Source organism: Procambarus clarkii, chromosome 41 (genome assembly GCF_040958095.1).
Source record: "Procambarus clarkii isolate CNS0578487 chromosome 41, FALCON_Pclarkii_2.0, whole genome shotgun sequence".
NCBI classification, from domain to species: Eukaryota; Metazoa; Arthropoda; class Malacostraca; order Decapoda; family Cambaridae; genus Procambarus; species Procambarus clarkii.
This window is the reverse complement of record NC_091190.1, coordinates 11,791,586-11,816,366: the sequence shown is the minus strand read 5'-3', so window position 1 is coordinate 11,816,366 and position 24,781 is coordinate 11,791,586. Positions and strand designations below refer to the sequence as shown.

At 47.2% G+C, this 24,781-nt stretch overlaps 1 protein-coding gene across 9 annotated transcripts in view; it reads left to right on the top strand.

Annotated features, from left to right (window-relative positions):
* The window catches only part of LOC123761056 (RNA binding protein fox-1 homolog 3), a 454,578-nt gene that overhangs the window by 313,325 nt on the left and 116,472 nt on the right, over positions 1-24,781 (top strand). For 7 of the 9 annotated variants that reach the window (XM_045746929.2, XM_045746926.2, XM_045746927.2 and 4 more), the window contains exon 2: positions 19,369-19,463. The exons of the other annotated variants lie outside the window; for them this stretch is intronic. In XM_045746929.2, the coding sequence (XP_045602885.1) occupies positions 19,416-19,463 (48 nt within the window). In that variant the 5' untranslated portion in view covers positions 19,369-19,415. The remainder of the gene's footprint in view (positions 1-19,368; positions 19,464-24,781) is intronic. 9 annotated transcript variants of the gene reach the window in all.

Genomic DNA, 24,781 nt, shown 5'->3' with positions numbered 1-24,781 from the left:
TATATTGGTTACCTAAGGAAGCGGAACTGGAGAAATGTTGAAAAGCCAATGAGACTATTGCTTATAAAAGACAAGAGTACAATATGTAATATTGGAAGATATATCATTGGCAGTGATTATGGCGTTGATGGAGAAGTTGAAACGTGGAAAAGCTGTAGTTGTTGGTCAAGCCTGGCCTCGGGCCGGGCTTGGGGAGTAGAAGAACTCCCAGAACCCCATCAACCAGGTTGGTATTGGTACAGTATATGCAGAAATTATTAAATGCCGTGGTGATTAAAAATGCTTAGCGTGCATATAGAACACAATAGCCCAGAGTTGGGTGCGCGGCTTGGGAGTACCCAGGTCGAGGGTTCGAATCCTCGGCATTGCTTCAATTGATTTTCTCATTGATATATCACCTTACTTTGATCTCCTTGTGTATTAAGCCAGCTTTAGCGAGGTAGAGTATAAGGGGTAGTGGGAACCTTCCCCTCATCTTCAGACTTTCCACTATAAATGTAATTTCTGTTTAATATCGGGAAATTCATTTAGTTATTTATTTCAAGGCTTCGATGTTGATCCGGAAAATAGATTTTTGTTATTAGCTTCAAATACGTCTGGCTCATTGGTGCGAAATATAAAAGTCGAGGAAGGTTGATGTGTGTGTTGGTGCACAGCGAGCCACAAGGTCACAGTTACTATGAATAGTCTCTTAGTGTCAGATTATTACTGCCAGTTCCAACCTGTACTTTCACTGGAAATTGTATTTTGGCTTCATTGTCAAAAGATAAATATTATGCTCGAGTCAGTAGGTGAACGGTCAAAGGTAAGGTAATTCTGGGGAGAAAGTGCGAAGTCAGTATGATTATATAACACTTGGAAAGGATACAAAAGGATGAGAAACGTGGATACGAACACTGGCTCAGGGATAGTGCCCAGTCACTTAGCTCATCGGGGTTCGAACGCCAGACCAGTCAAAGTAGATGGCTCAAAGTCACGCTGTAAGACAATGTGAAGAGAGTATTAATGACGGGCGACAAATCTAGTGGCCTTGGAGGAGGTTATTATTGCCATGCTGATGCCTACTGTATTCTTCAACAGCTTTAATAATCCCCTTCTGTGTCTAACATGAGATGACAGGACCGCGTCCCGGTCTCTGGTTGACGGACTCTTTCATAATCATTGAAGCTCGTGGTGTTTGCGGCTCGTAGCCTGTGGCAGACACCGCCGGCCGGTTGAGCAAAAGCTTGAAGAATGCATCAAACTACGTTCATAATACGCACCTTCACATCTACGGTCATAATACGCAATACGCACCTTCACACAAGCGTCTATCGCACAGTGAAGGTGTTTGTCAGTGTTGCTTCACCCTTTCTCCTCCCAATAGTCACTTGTATACTGTAGTGTAGCAAGGTCATCCCACGCGATATTGGGAGCTGTCACCCACGCGGCTGGCTACGCCCACTTAATATTGCACCAATTGCTTCGCCTTTTTCTTCCCCAGAGATAACGTTACCATGTAAGTATTTATGGTTCATTAATTTTTTCAGTGTTCCATAGATGGAAATACCGAATGTCCAAGCGCTAATAAACCTTAAGTCTGCCACCGGAATTAAATGTAAAAAATGAAAACTGGTTTTTAGTAACTGATCTTGGTAATAGCCAATATACAAGGCATTATCAACCTTATCCACAAAACTTAGGATACTAATTTCACCTGCGAGTTTGCTCTTACTGGACCGACATAACCTCTTGGTGTGTCGACCATCGTATGCAGTTTGTGTTATACTTCCAGGGTTGTGGAGGTGGGTCGTCCGTGTTCGATAATGTTCCCCGATGCGTCGTTTCCCCTTCGCAACGGTGTATTTTATCAGTAGTTGTGGGCCAGGGGCTCCGCTATCTGGCTTCCCTCTGTCACCAGGACGTGGCGGCAGTTGCAATCATTTGGTAAGACCAGGAGGGAGGTGTTGCGATGCAGGAGCGGGGCTTGTACCCGGTGTCGGCGGGTAGGTCTGTTGGAGCTCGTTACTCGGGCACTTGCGTCACACTGCCCCACCCCTCCCCACACCACATGGCCCCACCACACCACACCCCTCCCCTCCCCTCTCCTCGTTCTTCCCTTCTCTCGACCCCCCCCCCCCCCCATCTCTCGTCCCCTCCCCCTCCCTGCGTCACCTCGCCTCGCCCCTTCCTCAGTCCGGTCTATACCTTTCCTGATTTGGGGGTCTGTCCCACCCCGCCTCAAGGCCGGAATGTCCACATGTCTGCCCTGCTACGTTATTGCTTTCTGAATGCCAGTGCATTATCTTGTAAATACGTAACACATTATTATTGTATTGTAATTTTTTCCATTAAGTGTGCTAATTGATGCTCACGATTGATTAATGATGAGGGTAATCAAAATGTAATATGGCTACTTTGCGTTCCTGCTAGTTTATATCTAGACTATATTTATTTTTGCTCGTTAATTCGATAACGAGAGCCTTAAGTTTTACAATTTTTCTCCTTGGAGAACATGCCTGAGAGAGATATATCATAGTTTAGAATTAGACAATTGGAGGGACTGCCTCCAACTCTGCATGCTGATTTAATAACTCAGTATGAGATAAGGTTGCAGAATAGAACCAGTGAAGAGGAGGAGTGCCATAAGCACACTCAGTGAACACTGTATAAACATCAGAGGTCCGCGGTTGTTCAACACCCTCTCAGCGAGTATCAGAAATATTGCCGTAACAGCCATGGACATCTTCAAGAGGAAACTAGATTGTTTCCTCCAAGGAGTGCCGGACCAACTGGGCTGTGGTGGATATGTGGGCCTGCGGGCCGCTCCAAGCAACAGCCTGGTGGACCAAGCTCTCACAAGTCAAGCCTGGCCTCGGACCGGGCTTGGGGAGTAGAAGAACTCCCAGAACCCCATCAACCAGGTATCAACCAGGTATCAACCAGGTAAAGAATAGTTTAGTAGCGGACACCTGCGAAAGGGAGATGGAACTTTCACAGATGACAAGAAAGAAATGATTGAAATGCTGAAGAATCAGTACGACTCTGTTTTCAGCGAGCCACTAAACACACTGAAGATTGATAACCTAAAGGAATTTGTCATGGTTGTGATACCAACATCAAATCATGTTTCAGATGTCACCCTATTCCCATTGGATTTTGAAGAAACCATAGACAGTATGCCTATGCACTTTGCACCAGGCCCTGATTCTTGGATTGCCTGAAGAGCGTGCAGAGATCCTCTACTACTAGAATCCACTCTGTAAAACATCTAAACTATTGGGACCGACTAAAATGCCTCAATCTGTATTCTCTCGAGCGCAGACGGTAGATATACAGAATAATTTACACGTGGAAAATACTAGAGGGGCTGGTCCCAAACCTACACACAGAAATAACATCACATGAGACCAGAAGGCATGGCAGGATGTACAGAATACCCCCGTTGAAAAGCAGAGGTGCAACAGGTACTCTGAGAGATAATTTTATCAACATCAGAGGCCCGAGACTGTTCAACACGCTTCCATTACACATAAGGGGCATAACTGGCCGACCTCTAGCAGTGTTCAAGAGAGAACTGGATAAACACCTCCAAAGGATACCTGATCAACCAGGCTGAGAGTCATACGTTAGGCTGCGAGCAGCCGCCTGGTTGACCAGTCCAGGAACCAGGAGGCTTGTTGTTGTTGTTAAAAGATTCGCTACCTGGAACAAAAAGTTGCAAGTAACACGGGCTATGGTGAGCCCGTGCTTGATCGAGGACCGGGCCGCATGGACGTTGAGCCCCAAATCATCTCTAGGTAACCTTGGAAGTTGGGGTGCAAGAAATACTCGTTGTGGATCAATAAATATTAAGGGCCGAAGACTTCGACACCCTCTTTCTAATTATAGGGGCCGTTAATTAAGAGATGTGTATCCAAGAGGGAACTTGATAAGCACCTCCTATCAATACCTGATCAGTCGGGCTGAGATCCCAAAGTGTGTGCAGCGGCGTCGAACAGTCTGGTAGACCAGACCGACAATCACTGGGGTATTGATCCTCTGAACCGCCTCAAGGTAAGGTAACCATACAAATTACGCGTCTCTTCGAAAGCGAGTATTAATTGTATGGTTAGCCAAGGTAAGGTAAGGTAAGGTAAGGTAAGGTAAGGTAGCCGTATATTTACAACGAATATTTTTTAGGTTTACGTTCTAGATGTATAAAATTGTAGAGGGCGGTGTTGCCAGTGTCGGGAAGTGTTGTTAGCGTTTTGTGTGTGGTGGTCAACCTCACCCTATGTTCAGTAATTGTTCTGTTCTCCCTGTTGTTGAATGTTCAGTAATTGTTGTGTTCTCTGTTAACACCTTGTTGAAACATTTCTTCATTTACGATTACTTGGTTTAAAGTGGAAGGGACTGGTTGTATGAATGATGTAAACAAAGCTGTAGTTTTGAAATAAATTTTAACGCGAGTAAGATATTATATAAATTATTTGTGGCCCTGGATTAGTACCTGTTGATTTCCAGAGTTATTCCACTTCCGCAGCCTGGCCTGTGGAGAGCCTTTCTACGTGACTGGCTGGTTTGCTCGGGGCCGCATATTAAAGTATATCCAAAGATCCTAGTGTTATTTCAGGTTGTAAAGACGTCCTCTGTCTAGTTTGTTAGGCGGCATGTATCTCAATTTACCGTATACACACACATTACAAATATTATTTGTTGGTGTAACCAAAAGAATGTGAAAATTGAAGTTGATTGAGAGCGTGAGGTAAAGCTTTGTGCCAGGGAGTTGATGACAGTTGATCCCTGGCCTGGAACTGACATTAGCAGTTGGCGTGTGACGGTGGTGGCGGCGACACGCACAAGCCTGGGAGTCTCTCACCGCTACTGGCATTAAACTTCCTTCTACTTCTTTCTACTCCAGTGATTAAAGTTTGAAGTTTCATTTTTAGCTACTTTATTTTCTTTGTTGCTCTTAGTTCAAGTATTTTGAATAATGAAGTGTTAAATTATGTATGACATTTTTGGTGTGTGCACGTGGCAGTGGACGGTGTTCTCTCTAGTATTAGGGTGTGTCAGTGGATGGTCTCCCCCCCCCCCTCCCCCCTACCCCCTCGTGTGAAAGATGTGTGGGATTGGATACGAATGTTGTAATGCTGTCGTTATTGAGCGTAACACACCGTATCACCCATGATCCCAGTCCTTAATAAGTAAATACACATGCCTGTGCACTCACCCTTCTTTAGATATACGCACACGAACATGTGCACGCATACCTATTCCAACATTTTCCCGCCGAAGGTGAGCTAAAATACAATGACTTGCACATAGGATAGAACCAGTGAGGAGTAGAGGTGCCATAGGCGCAGAGAGCACTGTCTGAACATCAGAGGTCCACGGCTGTTCAATTCTCTCCCAGCAAACATTAGAAATATTGATGGAACCTTTTCAAGCAACGATTAGATTGTTTCTTGTAAGAAGTACCGGCCGGACCAACCGCACCTTACAGGATCAGAAATTGTACTGGATATGTGGACCTACGGGCACATTTGCAGGATAACTTGCAGGTCCTGTTGGACCTGCAAGTTATCACAAGTCGAGCCTGGCCTTGGGCCGGACTCGGGGAGTAGAAGAGCTCCAGACACTCTCCAGGTAAGAAGGTACCTAAGCTGTTAAGAGAGGAATGTTCAATTGCTCAGAGTTCGTTTCTCGCAGCACTGTTCGTGCGCACGGGCCTCGCTGGGTGCATTGCAGCGGTTGCTCGGTTGCCTTGCAACATTGATTCTTGTTTTGATTCTTCTGCTCATCCCAACCGATTTAAAACTTCCGAATCTTCTTTCGCCTTCGGCTCCAGACTATCTTTCATCGCCCCCTCTCACTTTCTCTGTCATTGTTCTTGCTCTCCCAATTTTCTATTTTATCCTCCGTTTCCTCTCCCCCCCCCCCCCTCATTTTTCCTAACTACTCTTAGGTACACACAGAAATCACAATACCGTGATACATGAAGATGACGAGTCACTACTAGGATTTCTAGTAGGATTCCTAGTAGGATTTCTAGGGGAATCTCTAGTGGAATTCCTAGTAGGATTTCTAGTAGGAAATTGACGTCACCCTAGGTTGAGAATTGTGATGGCCGGGCAGCATTAGGACAGTCACACATTTTGTTGTACATTCTAATATGTCAGGTATCTGGGTTTGCCAGTAAAGCTGGCAGGTGCAGCCCAGTTGACATAGCTTACCATACTACCTGCTTGATACGTGCTTGATGGGGTTCTGGGAGTTCTTCTACTCCCCAAGCCCAGCCCGAGGCCAGGCTCGACTTGTGAGAGTTTGGTCCACCAGGCTGTTGCTTGGAGCGGCCCGCAGGCCCACATACCCACTGATCCGGAACTTCTCTTAGAAAACAGTCCAGTTTTCTCTTGAAGATGTCCACGGTTGTCCCGGCAACTATAGGCGTCACTGCACGAGTGCGTATCTTCCCAACGGATTTGGTGAATGGAAGAACAGGTTTACTCTGAATGAACCTCTTCCTTCCCGCGTAATTATCGCGTTCAGTCCCCTTTTTTTTCAAAGGTAATTACCGTACGTGTTTAAGTTCTACATTACTATTTAGCCGAATAAGCCCCAGATATTGAGGTAATATTGTTACGTCCGTCTGCGTATATGACCTCGTTTCTGGCCATTCAGTCGGGTAAGTTGTAAAATAAATAGGGTCAGGGTCGGCACCCAACACCGGCTTACTTTCGCTGCTCAGCGCCGTAGATGGCTGGTTCTTGTGGTGGTGTGTTGCTGGTGCTTGATGCTGCTGTTGCTCCTTGATGAGGATGCTGTTTCTCCTCGATGTTGATGCTATTGTTGTTCCTTGAGGCTGCTAATGCTGCTACTGTTCCTTGACGCTGCTAATGCTGCTACTGCTCCTTGACGCTGCTAATGCTGCTACTGCTCCTTGACGCTGCTAATGCTGCTGTTCACCACTTTAGACCCAGAGAACGTAACAAACTACACTATTTTGTGAGAGCGTATTGTTACTACTGCAGTTGTTAACCACAACCCCACAAACTGCCAGCCCACAGTTGGGTTGTTGACTAGCTCCCGTCAAGTGGCCAGTCGTAGAATGTACGCACAAGTGTCGTATGACCGTACGTTCACTCACAGAATGAGGTCTGGTGTTTTTTGTAAACCAGCTTGAGTGGTTGCGCAAAGGACGTTGGACAGAGATGGACGTTGCGTAAAAGTAAACCAGCTTGCGTAAAGGCTTTTTAGTCGTTCCCAATAGTTTAGATGTTTTACCGAGTGGATTCTAGCAGTAAAGGAACTCTGCACGCTCTCCTGGTCAGCAATTTCTCCAGCTTTGAAAGGGGCTGTCATTGTGCAACAGTATTCCACTCTAGAGAGCACGAGCGTCTTGAAGAGTATCATCATCGGTATTACATCTCTGCTTTGAAAAGTTCTTGTTATCCAACCTGTCATTTTTCTTGCAGTTGTGACGGCTACTTTATTGTGTTCTTTAAATGTAAGGTCTTCCCACGTGAGTACACCCAAATTTTTTACATTGCTTTTTCGTTCTATGTAATGATTTGACTGCGTTTTGTTCTTGGGTTCTGTGATAGCATGTTTTTCCGAGTGAATCACAGTTCTAGCGAGGCCTAGGTGTGCCCCTGTGCCTATTAGTAAGGATTTGGAAAGTAATCCTTTTCCCATTGATCATTCCCTTCTGGTAGGTGTCCGTGTCTCTTGAAAGTTGGGTTCAGGATCCACTGGAAACCATTTTCATATCAGTATGTAATATTAACAATTGTGCAACAATGTTCACAAGAATGTCATTTGCTGAGCTAAATGAAGTATGGGGTTCAGTTCCTGAACCCATTATGTGCCCCCGTAACACCACCGCCAACGGGATGGGTATGGGGTGCATAATTAGTGAATAAATCATCGGTGTTCTCTCGGTAAAGTATCTTGGCAGCTGTAGTTCTGTCCACCTGTACCTAAACTTAAGCCCCTCGTGGGCTTGTCTCGTCTGCTAATTACGTCTCTCTCCAATAAATAGCTTGTTAAAGGCTGGCACCTGGCACAGCACCTGTCTCTCGCTACTCTTTAAAGTGAATTCATTTTGTGCTCGCGAAGCCATTTTTCATGTTCGTGGACTTCTCGGTACGACAATGGTTTATAATTGTAAAGAACTCGGTCAGTGGAATGAGGGAAGCTGAATACATCGTGTGGTGGAGAGGGCGGGAGTAGGTGGCAAGTAGGCCCCGTGGTGCTTGAACGCGGAGTGGAGGCACAGTTGTGGAGATGACAAGAGTAGAGGCGCAGTATTGATTACAATTGTCTCGTTTCAACGATATCGACCCTGGTTGCGGCGGTATAGTGGCAAGGTTGTCAGTGTTGGCGGTCGTTAGGTTGTCAATCGTGGTGGCTGTGATGGTGGCTAACAAGACCGTCATCCAGGAAATTTGGTCGAAGACCGGATCGGGGAAACTTTGATCCCCAGAACCACTCTATGGCAAGGTCAGTGATGGTCTGGGTGATGACAGTAGTGGTGGTCCTTCCTCCCTCGTCAACGTCTGCTCCTCTCTCAGTAACCACGAACTAGCCGGAGGTCTTCATTGTCATTGTGTTCCTTATAGTGCCTTTAAAGCGTGGTGTCGGCGCCACGCGCGCGCGCCTCCCAACTTTGTATTGATCGCCTCTTTTCTCTTGTGTTTACAGCATCAGTCGTAATTACCCCCCCCCCCCACACTTCCTATTCTTGCACTCGTCTCCCTGCCCTTCCCTGTCCTCTGCCCTGCCCCCTGCCCTGTCCTGCCCGTCTCTTGGTTCCCCCCCCCTTCCCTTCCCCCTACCCTGCCCCGCCCCCTGCCCTGCCCCGCCCCCTGCCCTGCCCGTCTCTCTCCCCTCCCTGCCCCTGTTGCTGCAGCTTTATGATAGCGAAGTCTACCTTTCGTCATAGTGTGACAAAGTTGTCACTTCTTATGTCACTTTTATATTAGATGACAAGTCGTCTTCGTGTATGGTGCCACTCTCGTCTGACAGCAGAGTAAACTGCCCCCGTGCTGTCTTTCTTGTGGCTACCTTGTGTAGCCTCCAGGGATCAACGGCCCCGCGGTCCGGTCTCCGACCAGGCATTCCGGTTGGTCGTCAGGTCAACCTGGCTGTTGGGCGCGGCTGCTCGCAGCCTGACGAATGAATCAGTCTGGTTGATCAGGTATTCTTTGCATGTGTTTGTCGAGTTCCTCTTGAACACTGTGAGAGGCCGGCCAGTTATGCTCCTTACAGGAGTGTGTTGAAAAGTCCCGGGCCCTTAATGTTGATAGTTCTCCCTCAGCGTACCTACTGCACCTCTGCTTTTCAACGGGGGTATTCTGCACATCCTGCCATGCCTCCTGGTCTCGTGTGGTGTTATTTCTGTGTTCAGATTGGGAACCAGTCTCTCTAATATCTTCCACGTGTAGATTATTATGTATCTCTCGCCTGCGCTCTAGAGCATACAGATTTAGAACATTTAATCGGTCCCAGTAATTAAGATGACTTATAGAGTGGATTTTAGTGGTAAAGGATCTTTGCACGCTCTCCAGGTCAGCAATTTCTCCGGCTCTGAATGGGGCTGTTAGAGTGCAACAATATTCCACCCTAGAGAACACTAGTGTCTTGAAGTATCATCATTGGTATGACATCCATTGTTTGGAAGGTCCTTGTTATCCAACCTGTCTTCTTCCCGTCGTGACACCTGCTTTATGGGGTTCTGTAAAGGTAAGGTCTTGGACATGATTACTCCACGGTCCTTTACACTGCTTTTTCGTTCTATAGTGTGATTTGATTCAGTTTTATATATGGTTTTCGTTTTTAAATTTTCATTTTCCCATGACACTGGAGCTGGAACTTATTTTCATTAAACGTCAATATTATTTGTGGGCCATTGAAAGACCCGACTTACATCCGAGTGGAGGTTTTCCGTGTCCTCTATATTGTCTACTCGCATGAACATCCTAGTGCCATCTGCATATGATACAATTCTGTAGTTTGTATCCTTGTCTATGTCTGATATTAGGATAAGAAAAAGTACCGGACCAAGTACGGTACCTCGGGGGACTGAGCTTTTCAGAGTAGATGATCCGGATATTACTGTGTTGACTATTACACTCAGCGTTCTGTTGGTTAGGAAGTTGAAAATCTATTTCCATACATTGCCAGTAATTCCTTTTGCACGCATTTTTGTGCGTAGTAACACCATGGTCACATTCCCTCCAGTGGGAGAGATTTACGGTATTCTACAGTACAGCTGGTCAAGAGTGGTGTTGACCAGATCTGCTTCAAGAATACTTCGTGTTCTTCTCCTCTTCGGCACCCTTGAGGCTACAAAGCTTTGTTTCCTCCGGTTTGTCGCGTCTGTTGGGAGGCAAGTCGTGTCAGCTGGTGTAATTATATTTGAACGACGATAAAGACCTCATTGTTGCGACGCCAGGGATAATTATTTTTAATCAATGATTCATTCATTAATCCTCCCTCGTACGCTGATTCCTCACCTTACTCATACACTGGTACCTTATACTCCTCATACTCCTGACATACACCCACGCCCCAGCCTGATGTACACCTCCCACAGTGCCGGCCGACTTAATTCTTAACATCTAAAGTGTTCATAAAGAGAGATGTTAAGGAACTAAGGCACTCGATGGTCTATTAGTGCAACTCGTCGTCTTGAATAATACATCACATTTTGACGTATAAATCCCCTAAGGCTAAAAACTAATGCACAAAAAGTAGTAGCGGCTCGCTAATTGAGGTTTTTGTTGTTTTAGATTCAGCTCCTCGTATCAAAAAGTTGCAAGTAGCGCGGGCTATTGTGAGCCCGTAGTGGACTTACCTGCCACACGAGTGGGGCTGTAACTGTCCAATATTGAGGTGATGTCCCGTTTTCTATTCGTGGGTCCTCAGATTGTTCGGGCAGTTTAGTACATCAGCCAAGTGATGTCATGAACGCTTGAGAGGACTGGTAGATTGGCGAGGTGCCAGGGAGGTGGAAGTGAGGTGTAGAGTGTGAGTAAACACCTCACGGTAAGGAGACAGGCAGGGCGAGACAGGTATCAATTGTCAGTGACTAATTAGAAGCCTCGGGAGTTTACAAAAGACTTGTTAGATCTTTAATATAATATAGACCATTGGTTATTACAACAACATGGCTGATTCTTGGGTATGTCCAGACAAGGCTGGATTGAGTGTACTTACCTAGTTGTGTTTGCGGGGGTTGAGCTCTGGCTCTTTGGTCCCCCCTCTCAACGGGACGCGGGATAGGACTGGTGTGTGTGGGGGGGAGGGGTGGAACGGTTATCTTCTTGAGGTTATCTTGAGATGATTTCGGGGCTTTTTAGTGTCCCCGCGGCCCGGTCCTGGACCAGGCCTCCACCCCCAGGAAGCAGCCCGTGACAGCTGACTAACACCCAGGTACCTAATTTACTGCTAGGTAACAGGGGCATAGGGTGAAAGAAACTCTGCCCATTGTTTCTCGCCGGCGCCTGGAATCGAACCCAGGATCACAAGTCCAGCGTGCTGTCCGCTCGGCCGACCGGCTCCCACCCCACGGTGTGGGGTGGTGCGCAGTGGTTGGGTAAATTATTGGACAAGTGGTGAACTAAAAAGTTGTTAAGTACACTTTCTCTCCTGTAGTAAGATGCACCTCGCAGTGCCTTGTTGAGGACCAGCTTGAGATACGTGTTTTATAAACCTTTTATAGAAATATCTTTGTTACCTCCGGTCTATTTACGTGTGCCCACTTAATGTAATTAGTGCGGAGCTTGTGTCAAGCTCTTCCTTAACTACTTATGTACTCTTACTTAGGTAAGAGTGTCTTACCTACGTAAGACTAAGAAGTTATCGTGATATCATAAAGTAAAGAAAGAAGGGATCCCAAATATCCAGTAGCTGTAAGTACCTGAATGTCAAATCCTTTATTAATCAGTTGTGTTTAAATAATTAACACAGAAAAGCTCTGTCGAAGTCGTACGTCCACCTGTTGGGTGTACACAACACATAAGCCAACATGCATGAGCGGCCTGTGTTGCAAGCTATGGAAAGCAGTTGATACTGTAGCCTTGCCTTAGGGAGCCGGTCGGCCGAGCGGACAGCACGCTGGGCTTATGATCCTGTGGTCCTGGGTTCGATCCCAAGCGCCGGCGAGAAACAATGGGCAGAGTTTCTTTCACCCTATGCCCCTGTTACCTAGCAGTAAAATAGGTACCTGGGTGTTAGTCAGCTGTCACGGGCTGCTTCCTGGGGGCGGAGGCCTGGTCGAGGACCGGGCCGCGGGGACACTAAAAAAAAAAAGCCCCGAAATCATCTCAAGATTGTCGTCATACTAGACTTGTACTTTGAGAGTAAGTGTATGTGATAACAGGGGGGGGGAGGGAGGCAGCAGACATCACCCTCACTATGACAACGTCGCCTGCAACCAAGTGAACTCTTCCAGTAAGGGAAATGTCGATCGATAGAGTCCGGGAGATGGATTCCCTCGTCTGTGAGTCTTCGTCCGAGAACGAACGAACGGGGAAAATGCGTCTTGCTTATGCTAGTTTCTCTCGCACAGTGTTTCCAAAGAAATATATTTCGTAGCTGATTGATAGCTTGTTATTCAGGGAATGGAGAATTTTTGTACTAGCAGAAATACTGATTGGTGAATGTTGTAATGATGTGGTGGGTAATGTAGTGGGTTCTCGTGAGAGAATCCACTACGTTTTTAAGACACTAGTGTTCTCTAGGGTGGAATATTGTTGCACTCTAACAGCCCCATTCAGAGCCGGAGAAATTGCTAACCTTGAGAGCGTGTAAAGATCCTTTACCGCTAGAATTCACTCCATAAGTCATCTTAATTGTTGGAACATTAAAAGTTTTAAATTGTATGCTCTAGAGCGCAGGCGAGAGATAATAATAATCTACACGTGAAAGATATTAGAGGGACTGGTTCCCAATCTGAACACAGAAATAACACCACACGAGACCAGAAGGCATGGCAGGATGTGCAGAATACTTCCGTTGAAAAGCAGAGGTGCAGTAGGTACGCTGAGGGAGAACTATCAACATCAAGGGCCCGGGACTTTTCAACACACTCCCGCTACCTGTAAGGGGCATAACTGGCCGGCCTCTCACAGTGTTCAAGAGGAACTCGACAAACGCCTACAAAGAATACCTGATCAACAAGGCTGTGATTCATACGTCAGGCTGCGAGCAGCCGCGTCCAACAGCCTGGTTGACCAGACGACCAACCGTTAGGTCTGGTCGGAGACCGGGCCGCGGGGCTGTTGATCCCCGGAAGCTACAGAAGGTAGGCGAGTCGTCTCGTGGAGGTGGTGGTGGTCATCTGGGGTGGGGACGTCACCTTTAACTCCTCGCGTCGGGCTCCGTCCCTACGGGCCCTCGCCCACACTCTGGGTGACGAGGGCCCCCCCCTCACTCCACCCCCTTCCCCTCACTCCACCCCCCCCTTCACTTCACTCCATCCCTCTTCCCCTCACTCCACCCCCTTCCCCTCACTCCACCCCCTTCCCCTCACTCCACCCCCCTTCCCCTCACTCCACCCCCTTCCCCTCACTCCACCCCCCCCCCTTCCCTTCACCCCTCTTCCCCTCACTACCCCCTTCCTTGCTATAAACCCTGCACATCCTTGCTGAACGCAGTCTTTCCTGTTCCCCTTCCCTTGTAATCGTCATCCTGCCTTTCTCATTCCTAACATTACATATCCCCGTCACCTTCCCTATTCTTTACCACAGTTACACAGTATTCCCCCCCCCCCCTCCATTTCCTTAACCAGCCCCCCCCCTTTACTTTCCCACTACTTTCCTCTTTACTCTCCACTTAACCACCCTTCCCCAATAGAGGTGCCGCCACTCGAGTCACCATTTTCTTCATTTTCTGCCATTTTCTTCCATCAACTATTACCAACTTGTTCACTGCAGTGAACGAACGATATGGAAGAAAATGCAGAATAGAACCAGTGAAGAGCAGGGTGAACATCAGAGGTCCACGGTTGTTCAACATCCTCCCAGCGAGCATAAGAAATATTGCCGGAACAACCGTGGACATCTTCAAGAGAAAACTAGATAGTTTTCTTCAAGAAGTGCCGAATCAACCGGGCTGTGGTGAATATATGGGCCTGCGGGCCGCTTCAAGCAACAGCCTGGTGGACCAAACTCTTACGATTCGAGCCTGGCCTCGGGCCGGGCTTGGGGAGTAGAACAACTCCCAGAACCTCATCAAGCAGGTTAAGGTAGAGGTCCAGTTTCCTAGTCCCAGCCATTTCCGACGCTGCCCCCACACTCCGCTGGAGCAACTTGCCCAATAACCTATTGCACCTTGATCGTGACGTTATTGATTCCCCCCATCATAGTTGCTTTTCTGCAGTGGCGCCAGTGACTGTTGGTTTCGGTACCAGATAAACTGTTGATCAATCAGCTTCTGCAAATTAACGGTAAAATATTTATTAAATATTTATACTCTCAGAGGCCGTCATGTAGACATTGAAGGTCATCTTTTACAGACATATCTATATCACAAGGTAATGCTATCACGGATAGAGTTATACACTATGGCAAAAGTGTAATGTAATCAGCTGGTTGACTGATACTGATAGCTTGGCTTGGATGTCAATACAATCCGCTGTAGTGTTGCAGCAAGTTGCACGGGTTATCCACATGAGCGCTGTTAGCTCACCAGCCACTGTTGAATAGATTGCATTACGCCAGAATTAGTCATGATTGTGAATGAGGTGAGGATGACGTGTGGCGCAACTGTAGTCACGTAGCTCCTTACATTCAATTACCCCACGAGTTGTGTTTGAGCAACTGAGACTTTTCAGGCTCGTAACTAAAGTTACTAAGCCAGAACTCTGGCATAAATATAATAGTGGTGTTATACTTTGTGCTACCTACCTACTTTGTGGAGGTTCCGGGGACCAAAGGCCCCGCGGCCCAGTCTCTGACCAGGCCTCCCGGTTGGTCATCTGGTCACCTAGGCTGTTGTGAGCGGCTGCTCGCAATCATGGTACAAGATACTTTGAGCTGTATAATTACTACTAACACTAAAGAATATTGAAAGATAATCTTGTGGTAGATAGACTCCAATCCGTTTAAAATTCTACATAGTAAAAATTACTGCAACGTAATATTTACATTTTGACGTACTTGGGGTCTCAGTAGGTCAGGTAAGTTGCTTGAGTTCACCACTTTCTGACGAGACAAAACAGTCGCATTTTTTATGGAGTGGCACATTGGGAGAACGGACTGATTAAAGTTGATATAAGTCATTAAAGCTGAAGTACCACTGGGAGAATATCGCCGGTCTTGTAGATGCAAATACTTTGCCTGTAGCTGAAGCGAAGGGTTCATACCGCGACCATTGTTACCTGTATAAGGTATGGTAATAAATAAGTGTGGAATATCCCTGGCGAGTGTTTGAGCTCTGGCGAGTTACCTGCTCTCTACAGTAAAGGTTCCGCCACTTACATGCATGGCTCGAGTGCCTGCACTCCAGGACCTATTCTCTTGGTGTTGCTAATACGGCACCACACGGGTCCTGTCAAGCATCACTCCGGCCCCCTCTCTTCTGGGGGCACCTCCGACCGCTGCTCTGTCCGTGTGCAGCCAGTTCTCTTCTCTCCGTGTGCAGCCAGTCCTCTTCTCTCCGTGTGCAGCCAGTCCTCTTCTCTCCGTGTGCAGCCAGTCCTCTTCTCTCCGTGTGCAGCCAGTCCTCTTCTCTCCGTGTGCAGCCAGTCCTCTTCTCTCCGTGTGCAGCCAGTCCTCTTCTGTAATTATCTAATAAAGAAGACTACCACCAATTACTGTTCATTGTAGCGACGTTTGGCCACAATTGACCACAACCGGTCCCCGGGCGAGCTGGGTCCTTCACAACACCATCAGGCCAGTGCTGGACACTCGCCTTCAACCAGCACAGTCCAAGTGATTTAATTGTATATACAGATAATGTGACCAAACTCGAGCTTACAAAGTATTCACAACGTTGCATTAAAAGACATTATAGCAGCTGAAACTTTTGGGTACAAGAATATTGCCTCTGAGCAGCTTATGGCCAAGTTGAAGTTTTCATAATTTGCTTATTAAAAATCGACTTCCTTATCGATGTGGCCCAATGATGTAGTTTATTAAAACTTGATTTAATAAAGATCGGCTGTTTAATGTGGCTGTAGGACGAGTTGAGAGGATCCAGGACCCAGCCCGCGAGCCCCCCCCCCCCCACCCCCCTGTGTTCCTGAGCGCCTCTCTTGTGACTGTACGTCAGTTGTTGCTCGTCATCCAGCTCTCATGAGGTAATGTTACGTGTAGACACGCAGTCTAATTGTCCTCGTAGACGTACCTTGGACGGCTGCCACAACATACTTGATACTGAACCCATTATTGACGCAGGGAGACGGGAGAGTAAACGAGAATGGACAGATACGATGGTCGGAGAGAATAGTAAGGATACACAGGAGGGAGGAAGAATAGTTTGTTTTGTACTTAAAAAGTACAGCATGGGAATTGGTGAACAGTAAATGAAGGCAAGCCTCAGGCTTGATTCATGCGTCAGGCTGTGAGCAGCCGCATCAAACAGCCTGGTTGACCAGTCCAGCAACGAGGAGGTCTGGTCGACGACCGGGCCGTGGGGACGCTAAGCCCAGGAAACACTTCAAGGTAAGCTAGGAAGCAAGCAAGGAGGGATGTTGTGTTGTGTAGAGGGGAGGCGTTAGGGAGTGAGGGGTTGGTGGTGGTGGGGGCTGGCAGGAGTGTATGGTGCAGGGGCTTTGTTGTCCGTGATGCTGCAGGCCTGCCAGCGGCCGCCAGGGGCCACCAGGGGCCACCAGGGGCCACAGCTCAAAGAGAAAGGCCACCTCTTGGCTATTTTGGTGTCTCCCCACCTGCCTACCTACCTCTAAAACTCCTCACCCACTTCCTCTTCCCTGCTTTCCCCTTCCCTCTCCCCACTTTCCCCTTCCTCCCCTTCACATTCCCCAATTTTAGCTCCTCGCAGTTCTCCCTCCCTCCTCTCAGACCCTCTTCATTCCACTTCCCTCCTAGAGCCTTGCCCTGCTCTTGTATGTAAAGTAATGTGTACTCTCCTCATGCCTCTGATATCTTCTGTACTGACATTTGTGTTGAAGGGACGCCGATGTCTGCGAGCAGCGTCTCGTGGGTTACACTCCCGTAGGGGATGTTGGGTTGGGATTACTTCCTTGTTTAATTTTATTTGTTTTATTTTTAAGCTGCAGCTCCATCCCTGCCCTTGTGTGGCAGTGCACAATAGAAAGTTGTATTTACCACAACTACAATGAATACCAGCATTATCCTCACTCTAATAAGACCTAAATAAATTCCTCAGATTAGGCAAAATTTTAATTATTTTTTTGTCAATAAAGATGTTAATAATAATAATACTGTTACTTGTACGCTCGCTATATATGACTTCCATTACATTTGATCTTTATATTTGTTATACTAATTTATAATAACTTATCACAAGACCAGCCTGGCCCCAGGCCGGGCTTGGGGAGTAGAACAATCCTCGGAACCCACTCCAGGTGTACTCCAGGTACAGTGAGGCCTGGTCATGGACCCGAGCTACAGGTCAGTGACACCAGGCAGATTATTATATTGCTTTGTTTGTCGCCGTCCGCTTGTGTGTATGAACACTGTTGTCTTGTAGTGGGTCTTTTTGTCGAAGATTGGCAACTGTGCCAATTTCTGGTACCTGCTTGATGTGGGAGTTGTACTCCCCAAGCCCGGCCCGAGGCCAGGCTCGACTTGTGAGAACTTGGTCCTTGTTGCGGCCCGCGGGCTCCCATATCCACCACAGCCTGGTTGGTCTTGTTCATCCTTCGAGTTGACTACACCTGCCGTGTAGTAGTTATTCTTCACCTGTGATTCTAGTTACCTCTTAGTCTCGCCTGGAGTTTGCTTGTAATAGCTCCCAGGTTCGGGTCGTTACACAGGGTAACCACAGGGTAGTCTGATGGAGCCATGCAGGACAGACTGGGTATGGTGTGTAAAGTAAAGTAAAAACATACTGGAGTGAACGATATGGAAGAAAATGCAGAATAGAACAAGTGGAGAGCAGGGGTGCCATAGGCACAATTAGAGAGAACTATAAACATCAGAGGTCTGCGGTTGTTCAACATCCTCCCAGCGAATATAAGAAATATTGCCGGAACAACCGTGGACATCTCAAGAAAACTAGATAGTTTTCTTGAAGGAGTGCCGGACCAGCCGGGCTGTGGTGGATGTGGCCCTCCCTGCTGGCCGCTCCAAGCAATAGTCTGTTGGATTAAGTGCTCACAAGTCAAGCCTGACCTCTGGCCGGGCTGGGAGTAGAACAACTCCCAGAACCCCATCAAGCAGTGACCAGGTGACGGGCGAAGGGAAGGGGGACGTGAAAGGGAAGGGCAAAGGAGTGAGAGGGAGCCGAGCTTAGGTGAGGTGAGGAGGGGGATGTGAAGAGGAAGAGAAGGATTTGGGAGGGGAGGAGACGAATGGGACGAGCTTAACTGTCGAGTTGCTTCGTGTTTGTGACTGTTGTTTTGTTTACCCAGCTGCCCAGCCAACTGGTGGGCTTCGTTTTCCGTTTGACTTGGCGCAACGATTTTGTTGCAATTATATTTTGAATGGCATTTAACGTTTAACGTGTATATCAGACGTGTGAGGAGAGGGAAGGATGTGAAGGTACGAGTCTTTGGTTGTTTTTCTTATGGATGGCGGTGGTGGTGGGGGGGGGGGGGTTGTCGAGGCGGGACATGGGCGTGTGGAGGCGTGGCTTACAATATATGGTGCAGTATCTTGGGTACTTATGAACACAGCGGGTAATAGTGTAACATACCTAACACCAACACGGCGTATGTCGCCATGATTGGTATACCGGGAGGATGGCATTTAAGCTGACGGGCATTTGTGTGAGGAAATACTCAAAGTTGTCATGCTCTCACCCAGTCACCTGGAACATACCTGCAAAGGGTTCTGGGAGTTCTACTCCACGAGCCCGGCCCGAGGCCAGGCTCCACTTATCACTTGGTCCGTCAGGCTGTTATTTGGAGCGGCCCGCAGCCTGGTTGGTTGGACATATCCACCACAGCCTGGTTGGTCCGGCACTCCTTGAAGGAAACAATCTAGTTTCCTCTCTTTGTTCTCATATTGGTTCCAAGTGCTATATAGTCATACTGGCCTAGCGTTTTCTCCTCATAATTACAATACTTCTTTTGGTATTATTCATGCTTGAGGACACTCGGTTCTGGTGAAGTCTTTCAACTACTGTGAAAGTTGAGTTTGTTCGCCCCAGGGACTTACTGTGGTCGCTGTGCTTTACACTTTTCCATATTATAATTAGCCTGTAATCATTCTTTTTTCATTTGTATGTTAATTGTTGTCTCTTTAATTGCAGGTAAGTTGACTAGCTGAGCCTCGTAGTTGAGGTAGCCACCGAGCCTGATGGGCGTCAAGACCTGTAATTGTACCCAAACCCTAGACGCCGACATCGTAAGTCGTAATTTTAAGATGTACATTGTGAGGTAAAGATAAAATATTATAGGGACTGTTTTAAAATCTGGTCCTCGAAATTATTTCTTTAGAGACTGGTAGACATGACAGGAATATGAAAATTATCCTCAGTGGAAATTAGAGATGCGGTTAAGACAATTATATAAATATTTAGGACTCTGGCAGTACTAACAGACCTCAAAGTGAATTTGATGACGCCTTCAAGAAGTAGCTTGTTAACCAAGCGGTGAGTACCAGTTACTAACAGTTTAGCTGACCAGACGGTTAACCAAGATGCCAAGCTAGATAGAGAACGGGTTGGGGGAGACGATGTTCCTAGACCCACCTCCAGGTGAACTTCAAGGTGCATATAGGTGAGTGTATGAAGACGGAGGGGGGGGGGGGGAGACTTGAATACTGTATTGCCGGATATGTGAGGTCGCTGATGTTTGCCGAGTCAGTTACAGGGACTCCCAGAGACTCCCAGGTGCTCCCAGTGGCTCCCAGTGGCTCCCAGAGGTTCCCAGGGGCTCCCAGGGGCTCCCAGGGGCTCCCAGGGGCTTCCTTACATCTGGAGATAGTCCACTTGATCGTCTCAAGCTGCTGTTACTTGAACCCACCATGTTTGGGTTGATGTAATTTGCCGCATTTTTGTTGGCTAGACTTGAGATCTGATAGTTTCTTCTGGCAGGTTACCGTGCGTGAAGTGACTGCTAATCGTTTACATGCTGTTGTTTTATTTAGACAGGTAAGTAGGTAGGAAAGATCACTGTAGCCTATTTAAGCATTGTCAGCCTCGTCAGAATGCGTTTTCTTGAGTATAGGCAGATGCAGGGATGGGGATTTATCTTTGAAATTTTAAACTTTTTTCCACATTAAATTGCAGTGTCGTATTATGCGAATAGTTTTGCTGACAGTTTACACGTGTTCAGATCTACTTCAGCAAGTGATGCAAGCTGCCAGAGGTACTTGTAGCCGAGCCTAAGTCTAGCAGTAGTCTAATCTAGAAGTCTCTCGACCTCACTGGCTGACCCATAAATGTGTGACACTTCCTGCACAATGATGATAATTTAAATTACTGAATGATCGAAAATATTGAATTTGTTTCTCGGCCATGACGGGAGGGAGCCGGTCGGCCGAGTGGACAGCACGCTGTACTTGTGATCCTGTGGTCCCGGGTTCGATCCCGGACGCCGGCGAGAAACAATGGGCAGAGTTTCTTTCACCCTTTGCCCCTGTTACCTAGCAGTAAAATAGGTACCTGGGTGTTAGTCAGCTGTCACGGGCTGCTTCCTGGGGGTGGAGGCCTGGTCGAGGACCGGGCCGCGGGGACTCTAAAGCCCCGAAATCATCTCAAGATAAGACGACGATTCCCAACTGACTCCTTATACTGAAATTATATTCGGAGTCTGGAAGTGGCGGATCAGCAGGGTAGAGGTGAATGTGTTGGGCGTGCGGGCCGCTGCAAGCAACAGTCTAACGAAGCAAGGGGAAGGTAACTTTTAGTGCCAAGCCATTATGACAATATAGCACTTGGAAGGGATAAGGGTTTGAGTTGGCACGGGGGGAAAGGAATGGTGCCCAACCACTTGAACGGTCGAGGATTGAAAGCGACTGTCTCTTCTGTCCACCACTCTACCGTCCAGCCCAAGTGGATGAAAAGCAACTCATCACCAGAAAAGCTTGGCCTCACGTCATTATAGGAGAACTCTCGTAACCGACTACAGGTAGAATACGGGTAAACCATGCCAGCTTGTAAGTATAATTTACATAACCTGTATACCAGTAAACTGATTTGTCCCTCTAGTATTTGTTCACAAGTCGAGCCTGGCCTCGGGCCGGGCTTGGGGAGTAGAAGAACTCCCAGAACTCCATCAACCAGGTATCAACCAGGTATCAACCAGTAGTCGAGCTTTGATAAGGTTGGTGTATACTGTAGCGGGCCGGGCCCCTCAGGCCGGGCCCGGGGAGGACTACTCCCGGGACCCTCTCCAGGTGTGTGCGGGTATGTAGGACTCGGGCAGGTTACTTCTCATGGTACCAGTCGTGTAGGTTCCTCCACAAATGGTTGAGTGTGAGAGAGAGAGAGAACACCAACCAGCCTGGAGTCGCCGCCGACGACGTGGGTTGTTTTCCGGGAGACACTTTTCACCACTTGCTTTGTCAACTCGCTCTTTTGACGTCTTGGGTTGCGTAAAATTTCCTTTCGCGACCTGGGTGGTGTCCACTGAAGGAAGGTGTGTGTGTGTACCTCTGCATTCTAGGAAATTTAAACTTGTGATAAAAGTGAGTTTGCTGGTAGTTTCTTTATCTCTTGTATATATAATTCATATTCCGGTAATATGTACAGATAAAATTACTTATATAAATTGTTTCCCAATGGCGGCGGCCATCGTAATGTAATGCCATTGAATAATTTAAATATTAAGACAATGTTTAGGAATTTTTTCAGTATGGCTTCTTCACCAGTATATTTTACATAACCAAATGTATAAATCTGTTGTGAAACAAGCAAGACGCGTAGCTACTCCTTAAACGACCAAAATGTCTTATGTTGGTTACTGTCTTAATATTTTTTATAAGTAAGAGTACTACCAATAAGAAAAAGGCGAGCTAATGGTAATATTGACTACTTGCTATCCAGCCATTGCACTTACATTAATATTATTCCATTGGGCTTGCTCTCCGCTCCTGGTTCTTGTCTATTGTAGTGCTGGTGGTGGTGGGGGGCTGCTCTCTCTCTCGGTGTTAAAATTGATTCAACGGTGAATGTATCTTCCTTTGCATGCATTATTCTCAAGCGATCGCTCGATAGATATTCACCCAGTGAGCACAATATCAATGTGGCGTTGGTTTGACGTCAATGTTGAATCAACATTGATGATATTGGGTTGATATTGAATTGTGCCCACTGGGTAGTGGGCAGATGTTTTCCCCCATTAGCAGCTTAAATCAAGCAAAATTGCCTGATTATTTCTGAATATTTACGAGTGTAGACTCTCTCTGTACGTAACGTTTCAACTGTTAAGGACTTTTATCATATTGTAACAAACAGAGTTAGTGTTAAACAATTGATGGGGGGAATGGCCGCAGGTGGAGTGAGGCCAAACATGTTTATTTTTTTCCCCCGCAATCGACTTGAGAATGGTCCAGGACGGACCGAAACGTCGTCGTCCCTTCACTTTCTAGTGTGTGGTCTGGGCAACTGTAAGAATCGTGTTTGATTTTATTCGCTAATGGAGATTCTGTGTTTTGTTTGACGATGAGTAGACAGCGCTTCGGATTCGTAGTCCTGAGGTTCCGGGTTCGATCCCCGGTGAAGGCGGAGACAAATGGGCAAAATGTTTCTTTCACCCTGATGCTCCTGTTCGCCTAGCAGTAAATAGGTACCTGGAAGTTAGACAGCTGCTACGGGCTGCTTCCTGGGGATGTTTAACTAAAAGGAGGCCTGGTCGAGGACCGGGCCGCGGGGACGCTAAGCCCCGAAATCATCTCAAGATAACCTCAAGAAGAGTATACCTTTGAAGTTGGTGTTGCTGTTTCTGGTTCCTGTGTGTGTGTGTGTGTGTGTGTGTGTGTGTGTGTGTGTGTGTGTGTGTGTGTGTGTGTGTGTGTGTGTGTGTGTGTGTGTGTGTGTGTGTGTGTGTGTGTACTCACCTATATGTGCTTGCAGGATCGAGCATTGACTCTTGGATGTGTGTGTGTGTGTGTGTGTGTGTGTGTGTGTGTGTGTGTGTGTGTGTGTGTGTGTGTGTGTGTGTGTGTGTGTGTGTGTGTGTGTGAAAAGTAACTGTTGTTGGTGCCGTCAGTACACTGTACACGTAGTTGCAGGTGTTTCAACGTTCATTAATTAATATCTCAAGTACACAGTGGTAAAGTATAGACATATTAGTAGTGTGCAGGTAACACAAGGACTAGAGGAGGCGTGCGAGTCACTGAGGCAGCAGCAGCATGAAGCCTCCGGGTACACGAGTGCTTGTGGTGGTATAGGACGCGAGTTGGTTAATAAAAGCGCGCGGCTTTGCCGACGTGATGACCTCGACACTGTTCTGGTTTTTCCAGAGAGATTGTCAGCGCCGTCGTGTGTAGGATTTGTTACTCGGTCAGTGTCTTAATGAATTGCACACACACATGGATAAGTCTAGAGGGACGTCTCCATGTTTTTTTTATAGGCTATCTGGATCTATGTAATAATTACTTAATTTGTTAGCGAAGTCTGAAATTATTTTTTGCTGCGATTCCTTCCCTGTTGTCACACTTTTTAAAAAATTTCGAAAGACACTTTTCATATCCGGAATTCGTTTCGTAAAGTAAGGTTACGATACCTTTTTTTATCTTAGTGTGATCAGTTACAGTATCGTAGTGCATGATTGTCGGGGTCGACGTTTCGCAAGGAATAATGAAAGTCGGGGAGAGGTCGCTTGGCTGTTATCTGATGCTATAGAGAACACATTTCCCTTTGCTATGATCACTGTATCACATTGATATGCTTTGCTGCGTTGTGAAATGGAGCTGCTGGTAGTGTGTTGGCGGATCACTTCTTGTGACGTGAATTGGTGCCGCCTGGCTTCGATGGTTATGTGATATCTGGTTGACGCGAGTTTATCTAATTCTTCAAGGGGGTTTCATTTCACATTTAGTACCGTGTGCTTGGACCTGGAGTGGGTTTTTTTTGGGGGGGGAGTTGTTTTACTCCCCGAGCCCGGCCTGGGGCCAGGCTCGACTTCTGATAGCTTGGTCCACCAGGCTGTTGTTTGGAGCGGCCCGCAGGCCCACATATCCACTACAGCCTTGTTGGTGAATCTTATCAGGATCTTAAGCCTGACCTAGTCGGTTTCCTGTTCTAAGCGTCCAGTTTCATTACTGTGCACTTGCTCGAGTGGGCATCTGCTGGACCCGTGTATATTAGACCATCATAAACTTTGCCTGTAATGTCTCACGTTCGGTCTAGTGTGTAAAATTATTTATTTAGAGATATAATGATCATTGGTATGTACGAGTGAAGAACTTTGGTAAGTAATTATTGTAGGGGGAGGGGGGAGCGTGGGGCGGTGGTGAGGCAGTAGGCTGTTACCAGGAGTGTGGTCGCCTCCTGTTAACCAGATAGGGGCGGCGGCGTACATGTGGCGGGCTTAGGACCCCGGGGAGACAACTACTGAATAAGGGATGGCATCACTGTTCCCGCCTTGTCTTCCCCACCCTCTCAGCCTTTCTTCATCCACCATCTGGTCCTTTCTTCCGGCTCCACCCCTCTCTAGGGGAGGACCAAACTCTCACAAGTCAAGCCTGGCCTCGGGCCGGGCTTGGGGAGTAGAAGA